Here is a 24,740-nt window from a genome sequence, read left to right as displayed (position 1 = left end):
CACTTCGTACCCCCTTCTCTACCAGGTTCCCTCAATTCACCAGCTCCTCTTCACACCTTCCATTACTGGGCTGCTGTTGGCACTGGCTTTGGTGACATCCCTCTCTGGTGTTTACGATACGGTTGCCCTGGTGTCTCCCCTTCAGTCAGCGACCCACGATGCCCCTACTTCCCGTTTTATTATCTATGAGGTCTGGCAGTTTCTCACCTTTCACTGTGTGTGTGATGCCTGGGGCCCTGTTAACCATCAGGGCTAGTTGACAGCAGGCCCCATGGTTATGTCTTTCCCTTGGTATCTGTAGTGGCTGGCAGTTTTCCGTGTGGTAATGTAGGAAATTATGCTGGTAAATGCATATATGACCTGAGCACTACTCTAATACCAAAAATGTTTTACAATTCCTTGCATTGCTGTCTGGTTTGTACAGCCACATAGCCAGGACAGGCCATTTATTCACAGAGCCTCTGTAGAGAAGCAGATGAATAAAAAGCGCATAGGGGAAACTTTTAGTTGTGTACAGATTGCCCAGCCACCTTTCACTGCTGCAGGACTGCATGAACAAGAAGAGTCTTGACTGACAAAGGGAAACCAGTCTTTCCCACTTGGTGTGTTCAAACTTTCCCTCACAAGACCTCATACCCCAGGCTGGTCTCTGTGAAGTGCTAAAGCCATCTAGTGGCAGGCTGCTCCATTGGGCATGGGTGGTCTGGGTAACTAACTGTACATAACATTTTACAGAGTATTATGTACACACACAAAATACAAACTTTCTAAAGCAGAATGGAACAAAATATTTTTAAATGCTAGGAAAATATGCATGCAGTTATTAAGAATGACATTTGATTCTACTGAGCACTAAAATAATTTGGTGACAGAGCATGGTATCATGCCACATGGACCTTCTGTTCTGTTTGCTGTAGGAGACTGATTCCTACTTCAGAAGACCTCCTTCCTAGTGACAGTAACTGTGTCACTGTCTGTCTTCTAGGTGGGGAGAAAAAAATAGCTCCCCTGTTAACGTGATCATCTCTCCAGTTTGTAGTGAGCTCAATGTGTAAGTTTTTGAAAACATATTCCTTGACTGAAAAAAAGAGAGATGTCTATAAATAAGCACAAAGCTAGCAGTCTTATTAAGGCACTTATTAAATCTAGCTACTAAACCTGAAACCTGTTTGTACAAAAGCTTAATGAACGTGGCTAAGGCTTATTTAAAATACTTTGAAATACTTCATTAATTCCCAGAGAATATTTCCAAATTTCAATTTTACTTTGATTGTGTTACCTCAAGTGATGCAAACATTTTGCAAAGTGTTGTAAGTAGTCTGGATAGTAACAAAATTTGGGACTGTGTGGCAGTTCCTATGGTTAGTCACCATGACAAGCTGGCTGAATCCTGGTACTGCTGCTTACACTCCAACCAAGAATGAAGGTTGTGATGAGAAGTCAATTGTGCTTGAAATCCCCAAGCCTAATTAGACATCTTCCAAGTGTTTAGCATCAGTGCAAAGGCAAGAACCTTGTATTCCACTTTGTTAAATTTAACTGTGTCAGGTAGAAGAGAACAGGAATCGCCACATATCACTGAAAATAGCACTCTTAACATTTAATGCTGACATGAACAGTTAAATGTAGTGAATCTTTTTTATTGAAGATAAATTTTCAAGATGCAAAATACCCCCCCATTCAACAAATTTGTATCAAAGCAAATTAAATCAAAAATCTTTATATTAAAACCCCACCAATTTTTTTCCATACAAGTTTCCTGTAATGTATCCTAGACCCTCTACCAAGTAGAAAAGGATGCTTATAAAATTTCAGTTTCTGACAAGTCTAATCTTGCAGAACACTCCTCATAGATGCAAAAGGGTTAAATATATACAGTGAGTGAGACACTCACAAAGTGTTCTCCTTGCTGAATAAATACATTTGCAAAGAAAATACTCTTCATAGGCAATACTTAGCACATGTAACAGTGTCTTTTCAGTATATTTGTTGAAAATAAATGCAACTGTTACCATGCTGTCAGGCAAGAAACCACAGTACTGTTAGAAGCTCAAAATATATGCTAATAAAAATCAAGTGTTCCTCCTAGTACCAAACGGGAAGTATTCAGGGAATTCATGAATAATTTTTAGTGCTTCATTGTAGAGTTCCAGATCTGAAAAAGGGTAAAGAAAATGGTTATGATGCACAAGCTCAATTCCCCACAAGTCAATGATAACATTTAAGTACAGGTTATTTTAAAGCAGTGTAGCTGAGTGATCCCAGTCTCCCTCAAGCTCCCATTTTCCCAAGGCAGGAACACTCATTGCTTGTTTTCTGGAAGGTTATTTTTAGGCCTGCTAGCTGCACTACCACACAAGGTTCAGGGCAAGGTGAGAACCACGTGGTCAGGAGTGGGAGAACAATCTGGCCACAGCAATGATCTAGACTGGCTCCAGCTTTGAGTCACTCCCTACAGTTCAACTGTAAACCACAGTATTTGGTACAGAACTTCTCTCATGACACTCTTCTTTTCTACACCCTGCTCCTTATCTGGCAGCTTGAAGAAAGACCTTGTCCATAAGGAAAGGTAATCAGGCTTTCCCTTCTTATTTACTGAAGATGAGTTCAGAACTCAAAATGAATTTGCCGTAATGTATATTCTTACTCACCAAATAAACTTTTATCTTCTCTGAACTGGACATATGATGCACACATGATGGTTGCCTGATTTGTTACTCTTCCCACCACTTCAATAACCCCTGAAATCTCCTCATCCAGCTAGAAAACACATCAAAAATGAAATCAGTAACACTAAATTAGCTGCTGCCTTTACTGCACAGCACTTAAGCTAGGAACTCTCCACAACTGATGGTTTGTTCATGACAGATTCTGTTCCATGTCAAACAATATAGTACTACTGAAAAGACCTGTCACCCTTCCCCCTAAAAAAACCCACAAAAACCTTGATCCACTAAGAGATTTACAGGTTTTGTAATAGCCAAGTCAATGCCAAAACAAAAAATATGAAGAAGCATCTGAGGAAAGATACCAGTTTGTAAGTATATAAAACTGTCATTTAGTCACTGAACAGAGACTAGTCTAGGGCACAGAGAGCAGAACAATTCTGATTTTAAAGCACTGCATTCAAACCTGTGTCAGTTATAGAACTCTGTAAGAGCTAAGGAGGTATCACACACTCCAGAGAGCAGTTCCAGTGTTCCACATTCAGGAGGTATATTTGGAAATTATTTCTTAAGTAATCTGTCAGTAAGTGTTCAGAATACAAAGATACTGACACTAATAAGCCTTTGGTTGAACAAAGGAAAAAAAGGCTAAAAATTCTATCTTACTCCAAAATAATATAGCTTGAACATTTTCTTTGTTTTTTAAGATACAAATTTTAACAGTGCAGTACTATTTTGGTAATGTTCTTCCAATACCTAAGTCTTATTTTTCACTTTCTAGTAAGTCTTCTGGAATAATTCCCTCCCCATAATTTTGGGGTTGAAAGAGTGAACTACACATGCACAAACAGAGAAATATATTTAAAGGGAAAAATGTTAGAAAGCATTTTGATTAGCAAATCTAGAAGTTTCCCCACTGACATTGGGTGAACTGGAGAGATGAACCTGGCCTCATTTTTTTGCACACACCAGTTTCTCCCAAGGCAGTGGAGCACAGACTGAAGTGCCCAGCACTACAGCTTTGCATTTATGGAATTCAAGCACTTACACTGTTATTATAGAAAATTATAGAATCATTGGTCAGATGCTAACATCTGAATTTTTAACAACCCAAGGCAGGAAATGTTTTCACAAACTCAAGAAACAGGTATGAGACATTTTGTTGTGGTTTGAAGTCAGCAATCTTCAATTTATAAGACAAAACTCTTCTGTATCAAACTGCATTTTTCATCAACAAGGACAGACTCTTGTCTTGAAAGACAGAGAGAGTACCATATGCAATTATTTCCCATGGAGATGGCAAGGTTTCTCAGCATTTAACAACTCATTCAGAGAAGAGGATGTAAATATACACATGCGCTGAGTCAAGCTAGAGCATTTGTCATCACAATTAAAATAATTCTTTAATTACAACATTTCTTGGTGGAAAAAACATACTTAGAATCAGAAGAAAACACCAAAGTGTTACTCCTTCAGTGGTAGGTGATAACAAAGGAAGCAGTATTTTCGTTCAGCCGTTCTAATTATATCTTACACCCATTGCATTAATTGCTTAGGGGTTTTTTAAGAAAGAATGCTTCAAGCTAACTATGGAGTTTACTGAAATGCTATGACAAGTGTTCTAAGAGAATGTAGCAATGTTAACTTAAAAAACTCCTGAAAACACCATATTCTTTTTGATTATAAAAGCAGTAAGAAAATGGGAGACTGAATTTACAGTAAAACTAATAAACGTAGCAGAATATATTACACTGTGAACAACTAATAGAGTAAGAGAAAATAACCAAAAAGGGATGTGTCTGACAAGGAACGAGTTCTGTCTCTTAACACCAGCTGAAAATTGATAAAGACCAAGGCAGCTCATGGGTAAGAGAGCTACAGGTTAGCTGAAAGATGCAAGAAAGAGAGGCAATGAAATACAGGTGGAAAAACTCAAAACAGGGTAGGCATGCACAGGTTTCAGAAAAGACAAAACCTCCGGAATCCACAAGAGGCGACATGATTTCCAAAGCATTCCGTAACTTACAGGCTCGCTCAGCTCCACAGTCGTATGCTTGCCGAGTCCATCCGAAAGCACGACAAGCTTCCCACTAGGATGAATCTACAAAAGAACACTTAAGTCTACAAAAGACATTAGGCCTGTGCGCTCTAAAGGCACCTGGAAGCGTCACAGAAAAGCTTTGGCCGCCTCAGCCAGTTCTTTCCCGCAAAGCTCCGTCCGCCTCCCGCCCTGCTCCCAGGCCGGCTGGAGCCGCCGAGCTGCCCCAGGGACGGCGCCAGCCTCTCCACACAGAGCGACGGGGCAGCCGCATCCCCGCTCCCAGACCCCGCCGAGCGCCCCACGAACCTTCTCGACGCGCCCCACGAAGCAGACGGGCTGCCCGATGTGCTGCGCCAGCTGCCCCGTGCCGATGCGCGGCCGCGGCACCTCGTGGATGTCGCCCATCGCCGGCACCGCTTCCCGCCTTCCGCGGACCGAGGGAGGGACGGCAGCGCCGGGTACGGGCGGTCGGGGCGGGACTTCCCCTCCGCCCGAGGCGACCCGGAAGCGGAGGCGGAGGTTGGTGAGAGCGGCGGCGGCGGCAGCGGGCGGGTGGGTGACGGAGGGGCGGCTGACGGAGGGGCGGCTGTCGATGCTGCCGCGGCGGGGAGGGCGGCGGGGGCCGAGCGCTGGGGTGGCGGGGGGAGCCGGCCGTCAGCTTCCAGCCCTGTCCTGTCCTTTAAATCGCCCCATATTTCCCCTCCCCGGCGTTTTCCCTCTCCCTTCAGATAGTGGGTCCCCTCAGGTGTAATTTGGCAGCGTGCCCTGGCAGCCAAGAGGGTAAAAGGCGTCCTGGCGTGCATCAAGCACAGTGCAAACAGGGGCGATTATCCCGCTGTAGTCAGCGCTGGTGTGGCCTCACCTGGAATATTGTGTAGTTGTGGGCTCTGCAGCTACATCCAAAGCTGAAGCAGTGGTGAAGGGAATGTCCTGTGAGAAACAGCTAAGGACTTCGGGTTTGTCTGGTTTGGAGAGAAGGAGGCTGAGGGTTGTCCGCATCACTCTACTCCTTCCTGAGGAGGGAAAGTGGAGACGGGATGCTGATCTCTTCTGCCTGGTATTCCAGGGTATGTGGGAATGATTCAAAGCTGCACCAGAAGAGGTTTAGACTGAACATTAGGAAGCATTTACTGAGAAGGTGGTCAAACACTGGAACAGGCTTTCTAGAGAGGTGGTCGATGCCCCAAGCCTGTCAGCTTTTAAGAGGCATTTGGACAATGCCCTTAATAATATGCTTTAGCTTCTAAGATCCTCCCTGAAGAGGTCAGGCAGTTGGACCAGACGATCATTGCAGATTCTTTCCAACTCAGCTATTCTATTCTATTAATTTCCTTTTATTTCATCGTTGAAATTGAGCTGTGCTCAATCCCCAGGTTTAGAACAACTGATGTATGTAAGACAGCGATAGCATCTGGATATAGCACTTGCCATGCATCGTGCCTTTTTCCATATGTTTTCCCAATCGGTCCCTGGCATGGAGAGGTTCCTCCCAACTGCTCTTGTGGCAAAGGCGACTCACATATCACAGCCTGCATTTGACATAGTGTTACCAGCAGGTCGAGGGAGCTGCTACTTCCCCTCTGCTGTGCACTGGTGGGGCACCTGGAGTGCTGGGTACGAGGGCACTTGTGGACACACTGGAGAGAGGCCAAAGAAGGGTCACAACAACAATTAAGGGACTGGACCATCCTCTATATGAGGAAAGACTGGGAGAGCTGCAACTGTTTAGCCTAGAGAAGAGAAGGCTCAGAGGGCTCTTATTAATATAAATACCTAAAGAAAGGGTGTAAGCAGGATGGTCAGGCTCTATTCAGTCGTGCCCAGTGAAAGGAACAGAGGAAAAAGGTGCAAACTGAAAACACAGGAGGTTCCTCAGGGAACATCAGGGAACACTTTTGTCACCATGAGAGTGATCAAGCACTGGTACAGGTTGCCCAGAGGGGTTGTGGGGGTCTCCATCCTTGGAGATAGTCAAAAGCCATCTGGATATGGTCTTGAACGACCAGGTCTGAGATGGTTCTGCTTAAGTAGGGGGTTGGACAAGGTGGCCTCTGGTCCTTTCTAACTGTAGCCATTCTGTGGTTCTGTGATTTCCTTTTCTTTTCCAGGACTGGTGTTTCAGGAAATATTTGGGAAAATCTGACTCTGCTCTGGCTTAAAAGGGCAGTCACAGAACTGTCCATGTGCTGGCTGTCTCTTCTGACTAGCCACGGGCCAGTTCAGCTTGCTAAGCAGTACAAAGTGGTTTTTGTTAGTTGGCTGGGGTAGTGTTGTTCTATGGCAGCAGCCTGTGTCAGCTTTCGAAGGAAAAAGCTACTGCCAGAAGCTGTGCAGAACCAGTATGTGACATAGGAGTGCTCTGGAGTTAAATGTTACATGACATTTAGCTGGTTGTCATCCCTCAGTGTCACCGTGACAGTCACCTTTTCAGTATTTTATTTGCAAGAGAATATCCTCATCTCCATAGCATATCTTCAGAGATTTGAAAGGAGAGATCTCATCAATGTAGCTGTTGAAGCAAGGTGCAGCAGGCTGCTGCACAGTGGCCCTTCTAGGGCTGAGGGGTTTGAAGGGTCAGCGGCTAGAAAAACATGTTGTACAAGTTCTTACAAACGCGTGTCTGTATCACACTTAGCAGCTGTTGAAGGTTTTCATTCAAAAGAAAATTGTTCGAAGGGAAAACAGTAGGCTTCAGCCTATTGAGTATTGTGTCTCATTAACACCTAGCTTTCTCTTTTCGCGTTTTCTGTCTTCAGGGTTTTGAATGTTTACATCAGTTTAAGTGCTGTTATTTCACTCCTGGCTTTGTTTTTGTCACCTGTGCTTTTATTGTCTGACTTGGTTGTGGCTGGTGTTTTATGATTCAGCCTCTTCAAGTGTTTTTGTACTATGGTAATTTGGGTTGTATAGTTCTTGTATTTCTGCTTTCCTTAAATTTTATAAAAACATTAAAAATAAATACTAACATGTTATGTAATACAGAAAAAAATCTTTGTTAATGTTTCATTATACATGTATCCATTTCTTTAAAATTTGGGTTTCTTGTGATACTTTCCATTCTTCTGTTTTCAAGAAATATGAACTAAAAAAACATGACTAATGTTAATGCCAGAGAAAAGAAATTATATGTCCTTTTTTTTTTCTTCTTCTTCACATAGTAACTTAGACTAGTCCAAAAGCTTTTAAGCTGTTCTTTTGGTGTCACAGAGAAATATTTTCAACATGCATATTCTTGACTCTTAAATTGGTTGTTTTCATGATAAGAAGGATTGTACAGGGCTGTAAACATCTTGCTCTTTTTCTGATTGCTGCTTTATTGGTGAATCACAGCAGATGGTAATATGGAAGTGAGAATTGCTCCGACGCTCTCTGGTTTTTTCTTCCATAGATTATGTATCTTAAACTGCTAGATATGAAATATTCTGGTTCTTTCTTTAAGGTCAGTTTTGTGTCTTCTTCTGTCCCTGTTTCATCATTTATGTAATTATTGGCAGTGCCACTTGCAGTTCTGCTTTGCTGTATTACTGGGCATTGTCTCTTTATCCTAGTCTGCATCTTGGTGTTTTTAATATTAAATTATGATTCTCCTCCAGTATTGCTAACATTCAGGAAAGGCTGAAAAGTAATGGTAAATATACCAAGATCCTTGTTGCATAGAAAAATTTTATTGGATTTAACATATTGGTTTGGCTCAAAGGTCGCCCATAGTTCTTGTCAAAGGAGACTGACAAAATGCAGGAGGAATAAATTAACCCCTTTGTGCAGCTCTGTAACTCATCTTTGTCCAGTGCCACGTATGTTCTCAGAGCCTCACAGAAAGACAAAATATTTTTTGCAGCCTCACAGAATTGCTGTAGCTCAGAGCTTATTATTTGCTAATGACTGAAGCCGTGCCAAAAGCATTATTCTTAACTATCAGTGATTGTGTTCACTTTTTTTTTTTGTGAGAGAGAAACCTGAGCGGGAAGGGAATTGCATATTCCTACCAAGGGAGATTTTTATCTTTAGGCAGTGAATTCAATTTCAGGTCTCCTATGGAAATAAAATTAATCCCATCTGTAAGGGAAAAGTGCTGTGCTGTATAGGAGCAATGACTGCAGGAATGTGGTACTGTCTCTGAATGGTGGGTGCATTTTCTGGGATTTTGTGCTGACAGCGTTAAAAAAAAAACCCAACTAAGTGCTTTTTTTCTCAAATCTGTGTGACCATGCGTCCAGGTCCCCAAACTTCAGGTTTAATTTTTACTCTGAAATGAAGCTTGTATGAAGCTGGTTGTTCTGAGCTTTCGTTACCTGAAACCTCGTCTTATCTACAAGTAGTAAAACTGCAGCCTGATTCTGCAAGTGCTTAAACTGTGTCCTTATCTTCAAGAGCACGAGTGTTTCCATTCAGCTCTGTGTTTCTTTGTTGGATAGGGGCTTTGTTCTGTTTTTAACATGTGATTCAAGAAATTTAGTGGTTGCATTTCCCGTTGCTGGGGAGATTTATGGTTACTTTTGAAGTAGCACAGTTGATAAGATTCTTAAAAGAGCAAATATCACAAGTGCCCCTGCATTGCCTGTGTACAGTCTTTCCCTTACCTATGCTGTACTGTATGTAACTCTCATTTTTGTTTCTGTGCCCCCTCTCTGTTTTTTAGTAATTCTTTTTTTTTTAGTTTATACTTAATAAGGTATTCAACAAAGCTACCAAAATGCTGAAAGTAGTGGTTGGTGAACTCTTTCTTCCACATGCCTTTCAAAGAGCCGAGATCTACAAGCACAACTTTTGTTTCTAAGAGGTTCTTAGAGAAGGAAACAGCCTCACTAAACATGTTGGTCTTTTTAATATGTGGTTTTTTGTACCGCCTCCCCACATTCACAGTCACAAAATACAGCATGTACTATTTTCTTAGTGCTGGACTGGTGATTTTGACAGCATAAGGACTTGAGGCCTGAGCTTAGGATGTACTTTTGTTAATTTTGTTTGGTTTTCTGCTTCAAGCAAACCTATATGTGGGTTTTGATTTTGATTTGGTTTGGTTTTGGTTTTTTGTTTTGTTTTTTGTTAGAGAAATGCTGCTGGCAGTGGAATTAAGCTGCTTCAGAAACTGAAAATTCCAAAATAAAGATCAACACTTATGTATGTAGATAAGATGAATTCTGTGGGTTTTAGAAAAAATTGGGATACTGTCAATGAAAGTAAAAAAATCTAGTATGTGAAAGTGCTTGTAACATTAATTTGGCTAGATCAAATTGTCCTGATTGCTAATTTACTCTGAATTTAAATGCCTATTGTCTTTTAAGCAGTGAAGTTTAGGTATGTTAAGTATGCAGGATTTTAAAGACTAGAAGTGCATGGTTCCCTATACAAGTCTTTTGTGCCATGTATGTACTGATTAAGATGCTTTTCTTTGTGCAAGAAGAGAAGGGGGACATTATGTGATAGAGCTGAAAACTGTACAATAACGCAGATCTCAAAAGAGAAAAAAGTGTGATTGGAGCAACTGCAGCTCTGGCACCTCAAGTGACTGTCTGGAATCTGAGCCTTTACCAAAGCTATCTGTAAGATTTTGCACATCAAGTTGATTTTGCTTCTTGTTGTTGCACACTTAGGATGAAGGTAAAATTGCATTTTAAACTGTTCCACAACTGCCTCTCCTTCATACATCATTGGAGCAGAAACCTGACTCTTGAGCATTACAGCACAGGTTTTTACCACTTGAGCTATGGGACTGACAACCCTAATTGGTAGCAGGAGAAGACTTATTCCCTGAGGGCTGAAAAAGGAATATGCTGCTGGCGCCATGTGTTGAGCCTGGGTGTGGGGGAAGGTAAGGAATAAATGAGATAATTAGGAGTTTCTACTGTGTAAGCTCCATGGAACTGGAAATACCAGTATTTCTCTTGCTAAGGTAGGAAAACAAGCAAAAAGGAATAAAGTGCAGTTAAATAACATTTTTTAAAAAATTACTGTATTCCTGGGATTGGATCACAGAATGGTTTGTTCTGTTCTCATGTACATTAATGTAGTTTATTTGGTGGCTAGAAGTTGCACTGTGGCAGCATAAGCAAGCAGTAGCTGGCCAGGCTGTGGGGTATTCAGTCTTCAAGTCTCAGGTATCAGGCCACAGTTTGAATAGTTGCTGCTTTTGCCATGATCTATTTATACATGAAAGCCAGTGCTTACACTTCATACAGGACTTTCTGGAGTGTGTGATCGCTTGTGACAGCAGAATTTTAGGCAGTTTATATGAATAGTCAGTACTGAGTTGCCACAGATCCCTGGCCAGGGCAAAAAAAAGTCTTGCTTATGAATATTTGGGTGGGGAGTGAAGAATTCCAGCAAACAGTTAATCCAGGATTTTTATCTTTCTTCTTCTTTTTTTTTTTTTTCAATCTGCACATTTCACAGTAGCACTCTTCACTCTTTCCCACATTCTAAAGATTCTTCTTTGTTAAATTTAGTGTGAAATAATGTTACTGAAACTTGACACTGTATAGCTCTTTAATTCTTCACTCTGGAGTCCTTTCCTCTGTTGGAGGTGTATATTAGATGTTGCTATTGGTTTGTCAGTCTCTTCTCCTTAACATGCTGCTGTCTGCAAAATAGATCAGGATTCTGCTCCTCAAACTGTTTCAAAGTTGAAATGACATTATTCCACTTTTCCCAATTTTATATGAGTATTTTAATAGAGAAGATCTTCACATGCCATTATTTAAACCTTCTTTGTGTCCAGCACGTAATGTGTTTCAGCCAGACCACAGGCTGCTCCATAGGATGGTGTTGTCCAGGGGTCCAAGTTCAGCCTTCAAGGGACCCTCATGGGTCTCTTCATGGGCTTTTAGTATGATTTTGTCCTATTTAAGCTACTCAGAATTGCTTCTATGTAATCTTCCAGTCCTGAGAAAGAGGGGATACTGAGCATTTTCTTTTGCAGTCCATGTTTTTATCCCAGTTGTTTCCTTGTTTTGTTCTAGCAATGGAGTTCTTAGCTGCCTTGGAAGATTCCTTTAATGAATTACCGTGGCAAAAAATTTGCTACAAATGATTTTACTGCTGTTTCTTTTAAGGAAATCAGTGGTAACTGTTAATTAAATGTACTCAACTGTTAGGCTGTCTTTAAGATTGCAAACTGGGAAACTGAAAATAGTTACCGCTATCTCTGAAGAGAAAGTTTGTCTAATAACAATACAGAGTAGCAGAAAAATATGGAAACATGCTGGATAAATGCTGAAAGGAGTTTTCTTCTTTAATTTTCATTTAGAGAAGTTGAAGGTTTGGGGTTTTTTTTTAATGATTCCATTCCATCCATAACTTTGTAGAAAAACCCTTTTGTACTTCACTTTCCTCTTGCCTTTTGAAGTAAATTGCTACATCAACAAGGTAATCTGTCTGACACAAAAATGCCTGATATTTCAAGTTGGGCGATAAAGATTAGCTGTAGTATTGGGTATGTGGCCTTACTACATACCTATGGTCTGTTATGTGAATTTATTGTAAGTTCTGTTACCATCTATTTATTTAACATGTTTTGTCTTCATTTCAGATAACACCTTAGAAGACAGAAAGAACCCAAGGAGACTATGTTCAGCTTCTTCCGAAAAAGCCAAGATTCAAAGAAGGTTACAGTGCCAGAGAGAGAAGCAGATGGATTTGTTATTGTGGGTAGGTGGTGCTTCTGTATAAAGTGATTCTTTCATCTTTGAAATTTTGATCTTGAAGTTTCTTTGAGATGCTTAGACTAAATGAAATGTTAAGAAAAGCCATTATAAGAATTGTTCAGTATTCTTACTTTTCCTGATGAAGTTAATTTTTCTAGTCTGCTCATTTGGAGTAAATAGCTGAAGTTTTATTTACATAGGTCCGAACTCATATTCAGGAGCACTGAAAATGTAGTTTTTTGTTTCCCTTTCATGCTCTGAGTGGGAAGAAATTACATCCTTACAAAACAAGAAAGGTCAAAGTTTAGGCTTCTAGCTTTATGATTAGAGTTGTGGGAAGTGACTATCTTTCTGCAGTTGTTAAAGGATTGGCTTTTATTCAGGCTCCTTCCTTTTCATTTTACCCCTAGACTTTTTATATTAGAAGCCAGGAAGTGCCTATGCATTTCTGGTCATGGTGAATATAAATGCTGTCTCAGAATTTTACTCTTAGTTCGATAAAAATTAAGCAGTTTAGGGTTTTCAGTGTCTTCTTGTTATTCAAAAACTAATCTGAAGTATACACTCCTGTGAATTGGCTAAATTTTGAGCTTTGATCAAGCTCTTTCAAAGTTTTGCAGGTTGGCTTAAGTGTGCGGAAGAGAAAAAAAAGTATCGCTGTTATGCTGAAACTGATCCTTTTCTTTTTTCTCTTTTGACCATTTGTTTTCCTCCTTGTGAATCTGTCATCATCGATATTCAGCTTCTGCTGTTCTGTTTTACCGACTTGTTCTTATCAGGAATCTTACAGTGTTTCTGTTTAAGCGTTACTTCTTCTTGAGCATTTTCAAGTCACAAAAGCCTCTAGATTATTGAAGTCTAACAGTATGAGAGACTATTGGAGCCCTTTCTGAGGAGAAGTTAGATTTTTGGCAAAAGTTCTCCATTAGAACAAATCTGTTTCACATCTGTGACTGCGTTGTCATGCTTAATGTCTGGCTTCCACTAGATTTTGTTCACCTGCACCAGTTCTGATGGCTACATCAAGTCACTCCATCATTTGCATTGTGGAAGGGTCAAAGGAGACACATCATCATCCCCCAAAAGTCTGGAGACCATTTAGCATTTCAGTTTCTGTAACAGGCAGAATTCTGCACCCAAATGTTGCTATGTCCCACAGTTGCTGGTCCTGATTCTGCATTCAATTTAGCTTCATTCCTTTTTCCTGAAATGCTGTCAGTGACTATTTAAACTTTGTTCACATAAATTCACATAAAATTAATCTGTTAAATATCATCTTAAGAACAATCAATTTTGTTTGAGTCTTTTTTTAAATTTATTATTATTTTTTTGCTCAGACGGAAGTTAATTTAGCAGTCTGCAATGAAATGGACTGTACTAGGCAGAAGAGCTGCCATCAGCCTTATCAGTGGAGCATATCACTGTCTTGCAAGACAAATGTAGTTGCAGAATTATGGGTCAGGACTTAAGTAGATATTTATCTGGAAGGGGTGTTCTTGTCTAGGGATAGTGTCAGTGGAAAAAAAAAAAAAACCCAAACCACATCACTTATCCACTCTGTTAGTAACTATTTCGTTACTCAGATGGAATGTTCTGAAGCTTTTCTAAACTGGTGTAAAATATTCTGGAAATCCAATAGTAAATATCTTTAACACATCTCAGTAGTAGATTTCTAGGACCATTAGTGTGAGCACTCTTGTAGGCAGTGAACACTCTCGGAGGGAGTGGGAATTTAATTTCTTGTGTTTTAAGTTGGTTCTTAAACCCAGTTTTTCATTCAGAGCATGTAAGAACAAAAAGCCTAGTTCACCAATATCCTGTGGACATGGGAGGAATCTTTCTGTATCAGCTGGTATTTGAAAAAGAGAGAAGAAAATGGAACACTTTTCTGAGAAAGCTCCATCACAGCTATTGCCCTTTCAAATCCTGAGGATAATTTTTTTTCTTTTTTTTTGATAAATTCTCCAAGTTCTGTTATAAATTGCTATATTTGAAAACTACCTTTCCTTGTAAAGTATCAATGCATTTAGGAATTCAATGTCTGACTAGAAAGGTGACTCATAAAAACAGCAGAATCAACAAAACCAACTTTGCAGCCTGGTAGCTGAAAGAAATTCTCTATTTTAGCTTTTGGGGCAAATATTGCATGTGTAGGAGTCAAGAAAAAATAATCTGTAATTCCCTCTCTACAAAATAAATACAAAATATAATTTCCTACCAGAGACTAAAGCATTTTTATGTCTAACTACCAGTTCACTTATTTTCCGGATACTGGTCATTTCATCTCTTCCTGAAGCTGTAAAAATGGTGCTTGTTCTATAACAAGCAGAACTATTACTCTGAAAAGGGAGAAGAGGCTTATGAAATAGGCATAACACATGCAGTTGGTTTTGATGAGTGAATGAAATGCAGAAATATGGAAAAACATTTCAGAGGTTTTCCTGATCATCACAAATGCTGAAAGCCACATCACATTTTGAAAGCCAGAATTAAGAAAACAAGTAATTTTCACTAAGCTTGGGAATCTCAGAGAGCAGTAGTACTTAAGGAATTTCTCATGTTTCGTGGCTTATATAAAATAAATTCCAACCTACTATTCATTCCTACTGTTGCTAGCCATAGAGAAAAATACAGGTTTAATGTGGTTTGGCACACAGCTAAAAATCTTCCATCAATCTCAAACATCCAAGTGTCTTGTAGTCCTAATCTCAGTCTAAGATCAGGCATTGAAAATCTGAGACAGCAATGCTGCTTTTCCGTATGTGTTTGGCAAGACAACCAGAAACTCTGCAAACACCCTCATGGTGCTGATGGTTCCACTGGGGTGGGTGGTGAGTGTTTTTGCTTGAAGCAGCTGAAAGATCATAGAATCATAGAATGGTTTGGGTTGGAAGGCACCTTTGAAGATCCTTTAGTTCAACCTGCCTCTATGGGCGTGAACATCTTTCAATAGATCTTGTCGTTCAAAGCTCTGTGCAGCCTGACTTCAAACATGACTTTTCTGGGCAGCCTATTCCGGTGTCTCATCACCCTCATCATTAAAAAAATCCTATAAATAACTAAAATCAATTAGAATATTGTTCTATATGTCCTCTTTCAAAAGGACTAAGGGAAGCTAATTTTGTTTTCAGGTTTAGTTTAAGAGCCAGTGCAAAGTCTTGTTTCCTTTCCCAGACCAAATTGCAGTAAGCCAGTGTGAGGGAGCAGCAAATGCTGGTGGCTCCACCAGCTGAGCCTGCAGCTGAGCAAGGGTGCCAGGAGTGCAGGGCCTTGGGCAGAGACCTCGCTGAGGAGCAGTGCAGTCCCGTGCTACCTGAGCAAGGACACCACAGCATGTCTGGGGACAGTGACCGGAGGCAGCCGAGACCGTGACTGCCAGACAGGTCTGCAGGGATTAGGCACATCTGAGGCCAGGCCAGGAAGTTGGGTCAGAGGGTTGTGATCACCTGGGTTCCCAGGCATCCCTGCAGGGTGCTTTTGGCAAGGACCAAGAAATGAGGTGTCTCCCGCAGCTCTTTGCCTGGCCCCTGATGGATGTGCTCAGGCTGTGCCATCTGTGCTGGCCATGGGCACAGAGAGCCAAAGCGCTGGCACTGGGAAGGGGCTGCTGAGTCCGGTGGTGCGCTTGGGGCAGGACAGCCAGGATGGTTGTGTTGTCTCTCACTGTGTCTGGAGGCAGCACAGTTCTCTGAGGAGCTCTTGATCTGATGCTTTGACCATGCCTGAGTTCAAGGCTTTGTTTACTTTTGACTTGTGTTTTAAAGGCCAGTCTGTTCCATGGATTTAAGAGTTGTTGGGTTTTGTTTGGTTTTCTCTCAGGGATCTTTTTATGCTGTATATTGGAATGGAGTAAATGGTTTGGAGAAGCAGCTGAGTTGCAGGTGCTGACAAATCTGATTTTTAAACATATTTAACTTCTGTTTCTTCCCTGAACTTAGCACAGATTTCTCTTTCAATTTTTTGGATGTAAATTAACATGGGTTTTCAATACTGGCCAATGTCTGTCATTTCAGTATTCTGCTCTCAGCCTCAGGAGCTGACCTCTTAACAAGTGGTAGGGAGTATTGGTACTTATAGGGAGCACTAAAGTGTCACCCAAAGGTTGTTTTCTGAGATTCAGCAATTTTGTTATAGAGTTTTTCAATGAGTAAGTACCTAAGGAAAACTGAACAGGGACACGATTCTCATCAGAGTAGAGTGACTGTCACAGACACAGGGAGCCTATGGCCATGATAAGAAAGTTTGGCGGGAATTTTGTAATGAATGTACACTTCTGCACTGCAAACTCCATTCTTTCTACTGTGCTTTCCTAGATCCATTTAGGAAGGCCATCTAGAATTTAGGAGTAAATTTTGGATTAACACTTATTTGTTAATATTTCGCACTATTGGAGCAAGCATGATTTTTGCCTATTAAGTTTCTTCTCAATAGAAAATAGTCCTAGACATAAGAAATGTTTTGAAATCTCTTCCAAATAAATAGAAGGATCTGTGGTATTTAAGTGAGTCTTGGATTTGTTCAGTTAACCCTTCTGTTTCAATGATGATGTCTGAAGAGAAGAAACTCTACAGAGCAAATGTGTTCGGGCTTGCACCAGCATCTAAAACATCACAGGAAAGGAGGTGGGAACTACTGTTTTTCATCCTGTGAGATGAAATACAGTATAAGGCAATTATTTCTTCCTTATTAAAAATGTAGACGAGAACTGGTACTAATATCAGTTGAAAGGTAGAAAATTTGGGAACTTCTTGTGAGAAGTAGGACATTGTTGAATTCATCATTGCAACCTGCTGTGGCAAAGTGAGGAACATAATGGGCTGCAAAAAGAATATGCAAGGAGTTTGATAAATTATAGTGGATGATAACAGACATTATTATCTTAAAATTTTGGTGGTCAGGTATGACTTACTCTTTTAAAAAGTTTAATCTCAGCAATGCATTTGAACTTTGGCTTTATTTTAAATGAGGTACTTTAACCTTCCTCTGATGTATTCAGTATCTATACTGTTGAGTTAAGTCAGTGTTATAATTCCTTCCTACAGGACCATCCTCATCTGTAGGCAGGAGTATCCTCACTCATCAGTGAAACTGTGAAAAGTATGATTTACATCCAGATGAATATCTCCCTTTGTTAACTGCAGTTATACTGCAGAAGAACATCCTTAACAAATGGGAAATCTTCTGTAGTGAAGATACAAAAAAGTAAAATAATCAACCCAAGTCAGCCTTTAGTTCTGGAAATCTGGACTGTTTTTCCAAGGAACAATTTTACATAAACTTGTTCCCAAATTGCAGTTTCTGTTTTGCCACAAATTTACTCTTCATGCAGATAGTTTTTGGGGTACTTTGGATAAAGTGCTTATTTGAATTAAGGAACACCCCCACTGTTGCCCAACATGTAAAAAGGCCTTACACTAGGATCCTTACTGTTTCCATTTTGATCTTAGTAGTACAGATCTCTACATATATTTTTAAGAACTCCTTAAATGTTTGCCTCTGAGAGAAATGTATGTATGTATAAATTTTCTGGAGTGAATCTGTTATGAAAGGGAAATTTAATATACTGATACTCCTGAAACAAAGGACTACCCCCATACTAGTTCATTACTGCAAATCAAATACTTTTCTGCTTTCTTCCCTCTGCATACACAGCTCAAAGATTAAATGCATCAAGAGATTTGTAGAATCTTAGTGTTATTGCTGCTGTTTGTTTTCTAGGAGTTCGTAGTAATGTGTAGTAAGTCCCTGAAAGTCTCTACATTGCTTTTTCATTAATATTTAAGGAGCTTTTAGTGGTGCTAGTAAGGAAGCTTGGGCTGCTGTAGTGTTTCAAAATATACTATTACATTAAAGAAACGTACAAGGCATTGTGCCAGTTGGAAAAAAAGCGGTGTCGTAACGTCCTTTCATTTTCTGCATCAATGGGGTTACATTACCTATTTTTTTAATATAACAGGAAGTGCTTGTGTAGTTATTTCCAACCTTGTAGTTTTCGAATAACCAACCTACTGGTTTTTTATGGGTTTCGAGGTTAAAATATTTAATACTAACTTCATAATAATCTGAGATTTGGGGATATATTTTAATATTTTTTATCTAAAGAATATTTTATACGTATTAGCCTGTGCCACTGTAAGTGAACACTTCTGATGCGCACTAAGAAGTTACAGTATTTAAAGTGACCCATTTCCTGAAATGTTTCTTTATGGTTTTTATGCTTAAAAACCACAGTAGCTCATCTGGGCATTGAATTTTGCAGCCAGAGTTGATTGAAAAGGGAGGAAGAGGAATTCAGAAGAAACAGTCCTCTCCTGTTACCGATCCTTAGTTGCATAAGGAGGTAATGTCTCCGCTTCATTCAGTGATGCAGTCAAACTAATTCTCTTTGGGACTAATTTTGCACAAAAACAACCTGCCGTTTTCAGTGGTGCCGCTAGATGGGGATTTCCCTCGGATTCAGGGCTCGGAGGGCTTTGCTCTCCCCCTTTCACACACAAAAGTGCAGTAGTAGTAATTATCAGTGCACCATTTGATTAGACTGTAGGTTTTCAAGAGATTTATAAAAAGCTTTTTAAAGCCTAATATCAAATCTATAATGACATTCCAACCTAATAAAAACAATGAAGCTTGAAATGTTGACAGCATGTATCTAGATGTTGGCTTGTAATTCGTTCCAAACAGATCTGTTGAGGCCCATGTGGGACCTAAATAACACAAAGAAGTAAATTTGCATATTTTACAGCAGGGGGAAAAAACAGAATGCAAAAACATGAATAATTAGGAGCACAAGCTTCATGCTATATTAATACTGTTGAAAAGCATGTGTTGATTGTATTCTGAAAGCCAGTAGTGATTTGGTTGAGTGAACTCAGTCAGCATCTCTTATGCAGATTAAAGGATCTGGGTTACAGAACAACTGAAATTCATTGTTTTGCTGTATAAGGAGTTATATTTCTTAAAGGAAATGCATTTTTTTTCCTCTTGGATTCTATACAGCAAAAGGAATCTTTCTTTTTAATGCCTCATCAAAATATGTTTTTGTTGACAAATGACTGTGCATTTCTTCATTTACTTACACACCTTTGGATTTTAAAAACAGTTCTCTCAGCTACAAATCAGATGTTAGTATATTTAACATTTTAGTATACATGACCTACTTACTTTTCATTCCACATAATTTCTCTTCCTTTTTTTTTCTAGGCCTTGAGCCTGTGGAACATATTCATGATGTTTTCATGCTATGAATTTAATTATTTTTAAATTTGAAGAAAATGCCCTTCTCAAAATATTAGCATACAGGCCATTTTTGAATCTGAATATCATGAATGGTTGTGTTGGCTTTTGTTGATTGCAACATAAGATGTACAGCATACTTTTTATGAAAGAAAAGGTTATTTATTTTAAAATGGTAAATAGTATTTAAAGGGATTCACTGTTTGCTTTGGCTGAATATTATCTTGGCCCCTTAACTCACAACTATCTCAAAAAGTTACCTGGTTTTGACCATGGACTTAAGGGAGGAAAAAAGAAAGAAGATGAAGACTTCTTGTTTAAGTTGTCTTAATGCTGGCTAGAAAGAATTATGTGCTGCTGTATCAGACAGCTTTATTTTGGGGCTTTAAGAGACAAAAATGCACAGCACCAAACACTGTCAATCTGTCTATTAAGCACATCTTCTTAATTTGCATAACCAAAGGAAGAAAATGGTAAAATGTAGCAGTCTTTTTAGAAGTTGATGTAATTGTAAGAGGTTAAAGAGGCATCTGGCAAAAGGTTGTTTTGAGGTCACACATGCATCTGGCAGTTTGCTGCCAGCCCTCTAAGAAAATATTGGTTGGAGTTGCACTCCTGTTTTTCATATTAACTGCCTTCAGACTTGATGTATAATAGTCACTTTCTACAATCCAGGTCTCCAAAGGGCTCCTCAGAGGTTTGGTCCTACTGATTTTAAATTTTGCAAATACTGATGGAAGTAGAATATGCTTAAGTAAAAAAAATCCTTTTTTTGCTAGAAATTTTTTCTCAGAAAAGATGAAGACATTTTTTGGACATGACTGGTCTACAAGGAGGTGTTTACATAGTTGAGATTGTATTCTTTAACCTTTCTTATAGTAGGGTGATCACTTTTGGCACCTGGGTTCTGACAATTTTGCTCCTATACATAGAAGTTCACTCTCTAGTAGCAGTGCCATTGTCTATTGGCCTATATAGCATTCTTAAAGCAATTTGAAGTTGAAATATAAGAAAGGAAAATACCTATTGCTTATTGAGCAGCAATACGGAGTAAAAACAGAGTAAATAAAGAGTAAAAACTGTAAAAGATAGTATAAAAGCATGGATTTTCAAATGCTGGTTGTAAACTTTGTTTCCCAGAATATGCTGGTCATTAAATCACTTTTAGAATTAAAAGTTTATTTGCTTTATGATGCAAAGAAAATAGTTCAGGATATGAGAACATATTTTTAGGCCAAGTCTGATTTACCTATACACAGTGGACTTACAGCTAGAGCTAACTGAAAAACAGGAGGTGAAAAATGTGTTGCAGGAGCACGAGTTGCTGTTCTGGCAAGTGATAAATTCAGGTTGAAGTCCCTCTTTCAGCAATTTGCAGCACAGTTAGATGATCATTCCTTGCAAAGAGAGCCCTAGTTGTTAGCTCATGCAATCACTGCCTGTCTGGTTGGAGTCATTCAGACTTCTACAGATGTTAATCAGTGTTAATTTTCTCGGGAGGAAATGTTTTGTTGAACTGATTTTACACACACCCCTCCCTATCTCTGGCAAATAAATGTTTTTGTACTTTTTTTTCCAGTGGAAGAAGAAAAATTACTTTTCCAAAGATACAGTGTCTTATTTATTTTTAATTAGATATTATAAAGAAACTCAAGAAGGTTGTGTTCTGTGTTTTACAAGTGCTTCAAATCAGTCATGTCATAGGCCTCAATGTGAAATAGTACCATAAGTGTAAGGCTTTTACTTATAAAATGAAAGATGGCTTGTCACTTTGTGCATAAAGATGTTTTTTCTTTAGCTGCTCCTTCTTGGTATACTAGTTGAGTACCTTTCAGTCAGGCCAAATAAATTAAAGGATATAGGGGATTTATCCATTCAGTTGTTCTGCATTTCAGTGCTATTTCGTCTGGTTTTGCCACAACACGTCTTTGAAGGTTGCCAAAGATATAACATGCTTTCTGATCTCTGCTCACAGAGCTGAATGATCTTCAGCTTTTACATAGTGCTTTTCTCCACAAATGAGGGTTGTGTGGACAACAATGAAATTTACTCCCTTCAGTCAAAAAGAAGCATTTGCTTACAGCATTGACCATGGCTAGCCTGGAAAATTATGCAGTAATCTTTATTTTCTGACATGATCATTTAACTTTGTGCTTTTTATATCTTTTAGGAAATTTCCATTAATTTTAGTAAATTAGTGCTATTTCCATTGTCATGGGGATATCCTAAATGACAGTAAAAAATAAAGAAGACTACAAATACCCCCTAGAGTAGTGGGCTGCTTCATTTGTGCAGTTCGTTTATCTGTTAGCACACACCTTGCTGGTAGTAGTTACCCATCTACATTACAGGATATAATCCCAGTCTTAATTCTGTATATTGTTTCCTCAATTTACGCATGGTTATTTGCTACAAAAGCTGTGTATAGGGCAAAAATTATAATGGACAGAAAATCATTCAAAAGCTTAAGTTGGTTCAACTCAGAATATTGGTACAGTGTGTTTCTCTCTCTTTCCTCTTCCCAGCAATTGAAATAAATGTGGGACTTCAAATTCATTCAGCAGATGTGTACAGTCTCTTCATTTCCTTCTTGTTTTTGTCAGGGTGTCTAGGTGAAGTTAGAGGAATATGGATTAGATGGATATGGATTTGGTATTTTGTCTGTAAGAATACAAGTACAGACTCTAGGGAGATCTCTCACAAGTGGAAGTATTGAGTTGTGAGTGGTGAGGCTCATTTGTTTTGGTGGTTTGGTTCCTTGTGGGGTTTATTGTGGTTTTTGTTTGTTTTTCTCTTTCAATTACCCCCAGATTAAAGATGAGGGGTTTGAGCCTGTAACTGCCATGTGCAGTATACAATTTTTTTCAGTTAAATTGGGCAAGCTTCCTTAAAATGATCCAAAGTCACAGACCTTTCCTGGAACAAAACAAAGCAAACCAAAAAAAGATTCTTGCTGTTAGACTGTGTCATTCTAAATCTTCTTTTGCTGAGATCTGTCTGGACCAGCAGTATACTGCAATTGTTCAGAATTTAAGCTCATAGTTTTTCTACTCCTAGGTGAATAAGGGAGAGCAACAATTTAAAACCCATGAGATTCATTTTTTTCCTTATTTAGGTTGGTATGAAACTTCAGGGTTTTTTTGAGAGGGATGGAGTGGAACTTAATGGCTATTTCTTTGCCATTTTATTTTTCAGTGGGAACTTGCCTACATGATTTCTTCTGAATTATTTCATCCCTAGGTCTTGCAGAAGGGTGGGACTGTGGAAGATTTGATTTGCAAAAACATTAGAAAAGCTATTGTAGCAGAAAGCAGTCAATATTATCTTTAAAAGATGGATATTAAATACACATACCAGTGCACCCTTCATTAGGAGGCAGACTTGTGGAGAGGATATTTTTTGGTTAAAACTGTTTTCTTTTACTAACCCACAAGTTATGTCAATGCTCTTATAAAAAGATGCACAAAGAGCTTTCATTAGATCTAAATACTGACTCCAGTTGAATATAAACTTCAGTTGGATGTACCAGCTCTTACAAAAATTTACTTCTACTTACCACTGAGCACCCCAAAGGTGAGGCCCAGTAAAGAACAAGTAGTAGTTTTCAACTCATCTATTGTGTTTTTAAAAAATCAGAAAGAGTGAACCAAGAAGTAGAATTAAGCATCTCTGAAATTTAGTTTACAAAATCTGTTTAGAGCATATTTACCCAAAATGACCTACTGGAAAAAACAGAGACCATCAATAAGCTTGGATTCTAGGTATGCTCTGGAGCTGAAGTGTCTGAATCAAAGCACCATACCTCAAGCACATCTGTCCACTTGATTCAAAACCAAAAGCTGAAGTTACAGCATGTTCCTCTTGAAATATGTTTGGTGTGTATTTGTGCTTATTCAACCATTCATCTGAGAAGTAGGAGACCTCAACTCCAGTTCTGCATAGGCTTAGTGCTGTCAGATGCACATCTTCCAGCATCAAAGTCTAAAAGTCCAGTGAGAGGACTGCCAGTGTTTATACTGGCTGCACAGTGATTCTACTTCAAAAATGCAAGACATAGGAGCTTCTCTGATACTGCATGAGTCATTGAACTTCAGTGGCCCGTGAGTAAGAAAATGGGAATACTGATCTCTGCTCCCTAGCCCATGTGTGTGGTGGTTTTTTATTTCTTAAAATGAAATGACTAAAGCTTTTAAAAAACAAAACAGCACAAAGAGACAGAATATGTTGCCAACTTCTAGGCATCAGGCTCAGACTTGTTCTGATTTGTTTTACCTCTGTCCTGGGCAACCTTTCCTTGTTGGGTGAACCAGGTCCAGCTTCAAAAGGAAGGGGAGAAAGGTTCCCAAGGAAATTAAAGTGTAGCTGACTGAGAGAGCTCCCTGTGGGAGCCAGGAGTCTGAATATCATCAGACTACAGGGACCAGATCTCAGATCCATTGTTTCTTGAGTGGGCTGGCTTAGAGGGTGACAGTAAAAGCAGGATCTGCTCCACTTTTCCCTGGAAATTAAAGCAAGGGGAATGTGCCCATTATGCCTGAAACGTGCAGTGGGAGATGTGAGGGGAGACATGAGTTAAGCTGCTTCCTGATCAGATGCAGGACACTGGTGCAGAAGTGACAGCTAATGAATTTAGATTCCTAATGCATTTTGTGGCTTCTAAGACAGCTGCTTTCTTAGATTATTGTTTCAAGTATGCCTTTGTAGGCCTCCTAGCCATTCTAATCTTGTTGATAGCAAAATATGCATACTGTGTGAAGAAAACGAGTCGTACTTTGTTATAATATGCTTTTCATTTAAAGTAGCATAAGCAGCAGTCTAATTCTATACTTGCAAGTCTTTGCTATTGCACTGAAGTACCTTTTCAGGAACATTAAGAAACGTTGAAAACAAAGAAGGAAGCTAATAATTGAGCATCATACTTTTAAGTGATATTCAGCTTGTCACAGCCCTGAATGCATTCATTAGCTGTCAAAATTTGATTTTAAAAAGCCCTACTTTGTTGCTGGACAGTGTGTTGCAGGCACAGCTGTTTGGTGGAAGAGGGTGCATTTTGTTTGCGCATATTCCTTCTGCCGGCGTTGTGATCCAGTGGGCACGGGCTCCTGGCCCTCCCAGGGGGCTGACAGTGCTGGTTGGTAAAAAAAATGGGATCTTGTT

General features: G+C 39.4%; 2 protein-coding genes across 2 annotated transcripts in view; one reads left to right on the top strand and one right to left on the bottom strand.

Moving 5' to 3' along the window:
- Nucleotides 1-1,575: 1,575 nt before the first annotated feature.
- On the bottom strand, nucleotides 1,576-5,193 carry RPA3 (replication protein A3). Its single transcript, XM_032111343.1, has 4 exons — nucleotides 5,014-5,193; nucleotides 4,693-4,767; nucleotides 2,652-2,760; nucleotides 1,576-2,155 (listed from the first exon to the last, which is right to left on the bottom strand). Exons 1-4 carry the CDS (start codon nucleotides 5,110-5,112, stop codon nucleotides 2,073-2,075), a joined length of 366 nt encoding a protein of 121 aa, XP_031967234.1. The 5' UTR covers nucleotides 5,113-5,193; the 3' UTR covers nucleotides 1,576-2,072.
- A 16-nt stretch (nucleotides 5,194-5,209) lies between these two features.
- UMAD1 (UBAP1-MVB12-associated (UMA) domain containing 1) overlaps nucleotides 5,210-24,740 on the top strand; it is a 79,134-nt gene continuing 59,603 nt past the window's right edge. The window contains 2 exon segments of the mRNA XM_032111332.1: nucleotides 5,210-5,259; nucleotides 12,236-12,354. Of these exon segments, the coding sequence (XP_031967223.1) occupies nucleotides 12,273-12,354 (82 nt within the window). The 5' untranslated portion in view covers nucleotides 5,210-5,259; nucleotides 12,236-12,272.

The sequence above is a fragment of the Corvus moneduloides genome, chromosome 1 (assembly GCF_009650955.1).
Source record: "Corvus moneduloides isolate bCorMon1 chromosome 1, bCorMon1.pri, whole genome shotgun sequence".
NCBI classification, from domain to species: domain Eukaryota; kingdom Metazoa; phylum Chordata; class Aves; order Passeriformes; family Corvidae; genus Corvus; species Corvus moneduloides.
This window is presented reverse-complemented; position numbering and strand designations above follow the sequence as displayed.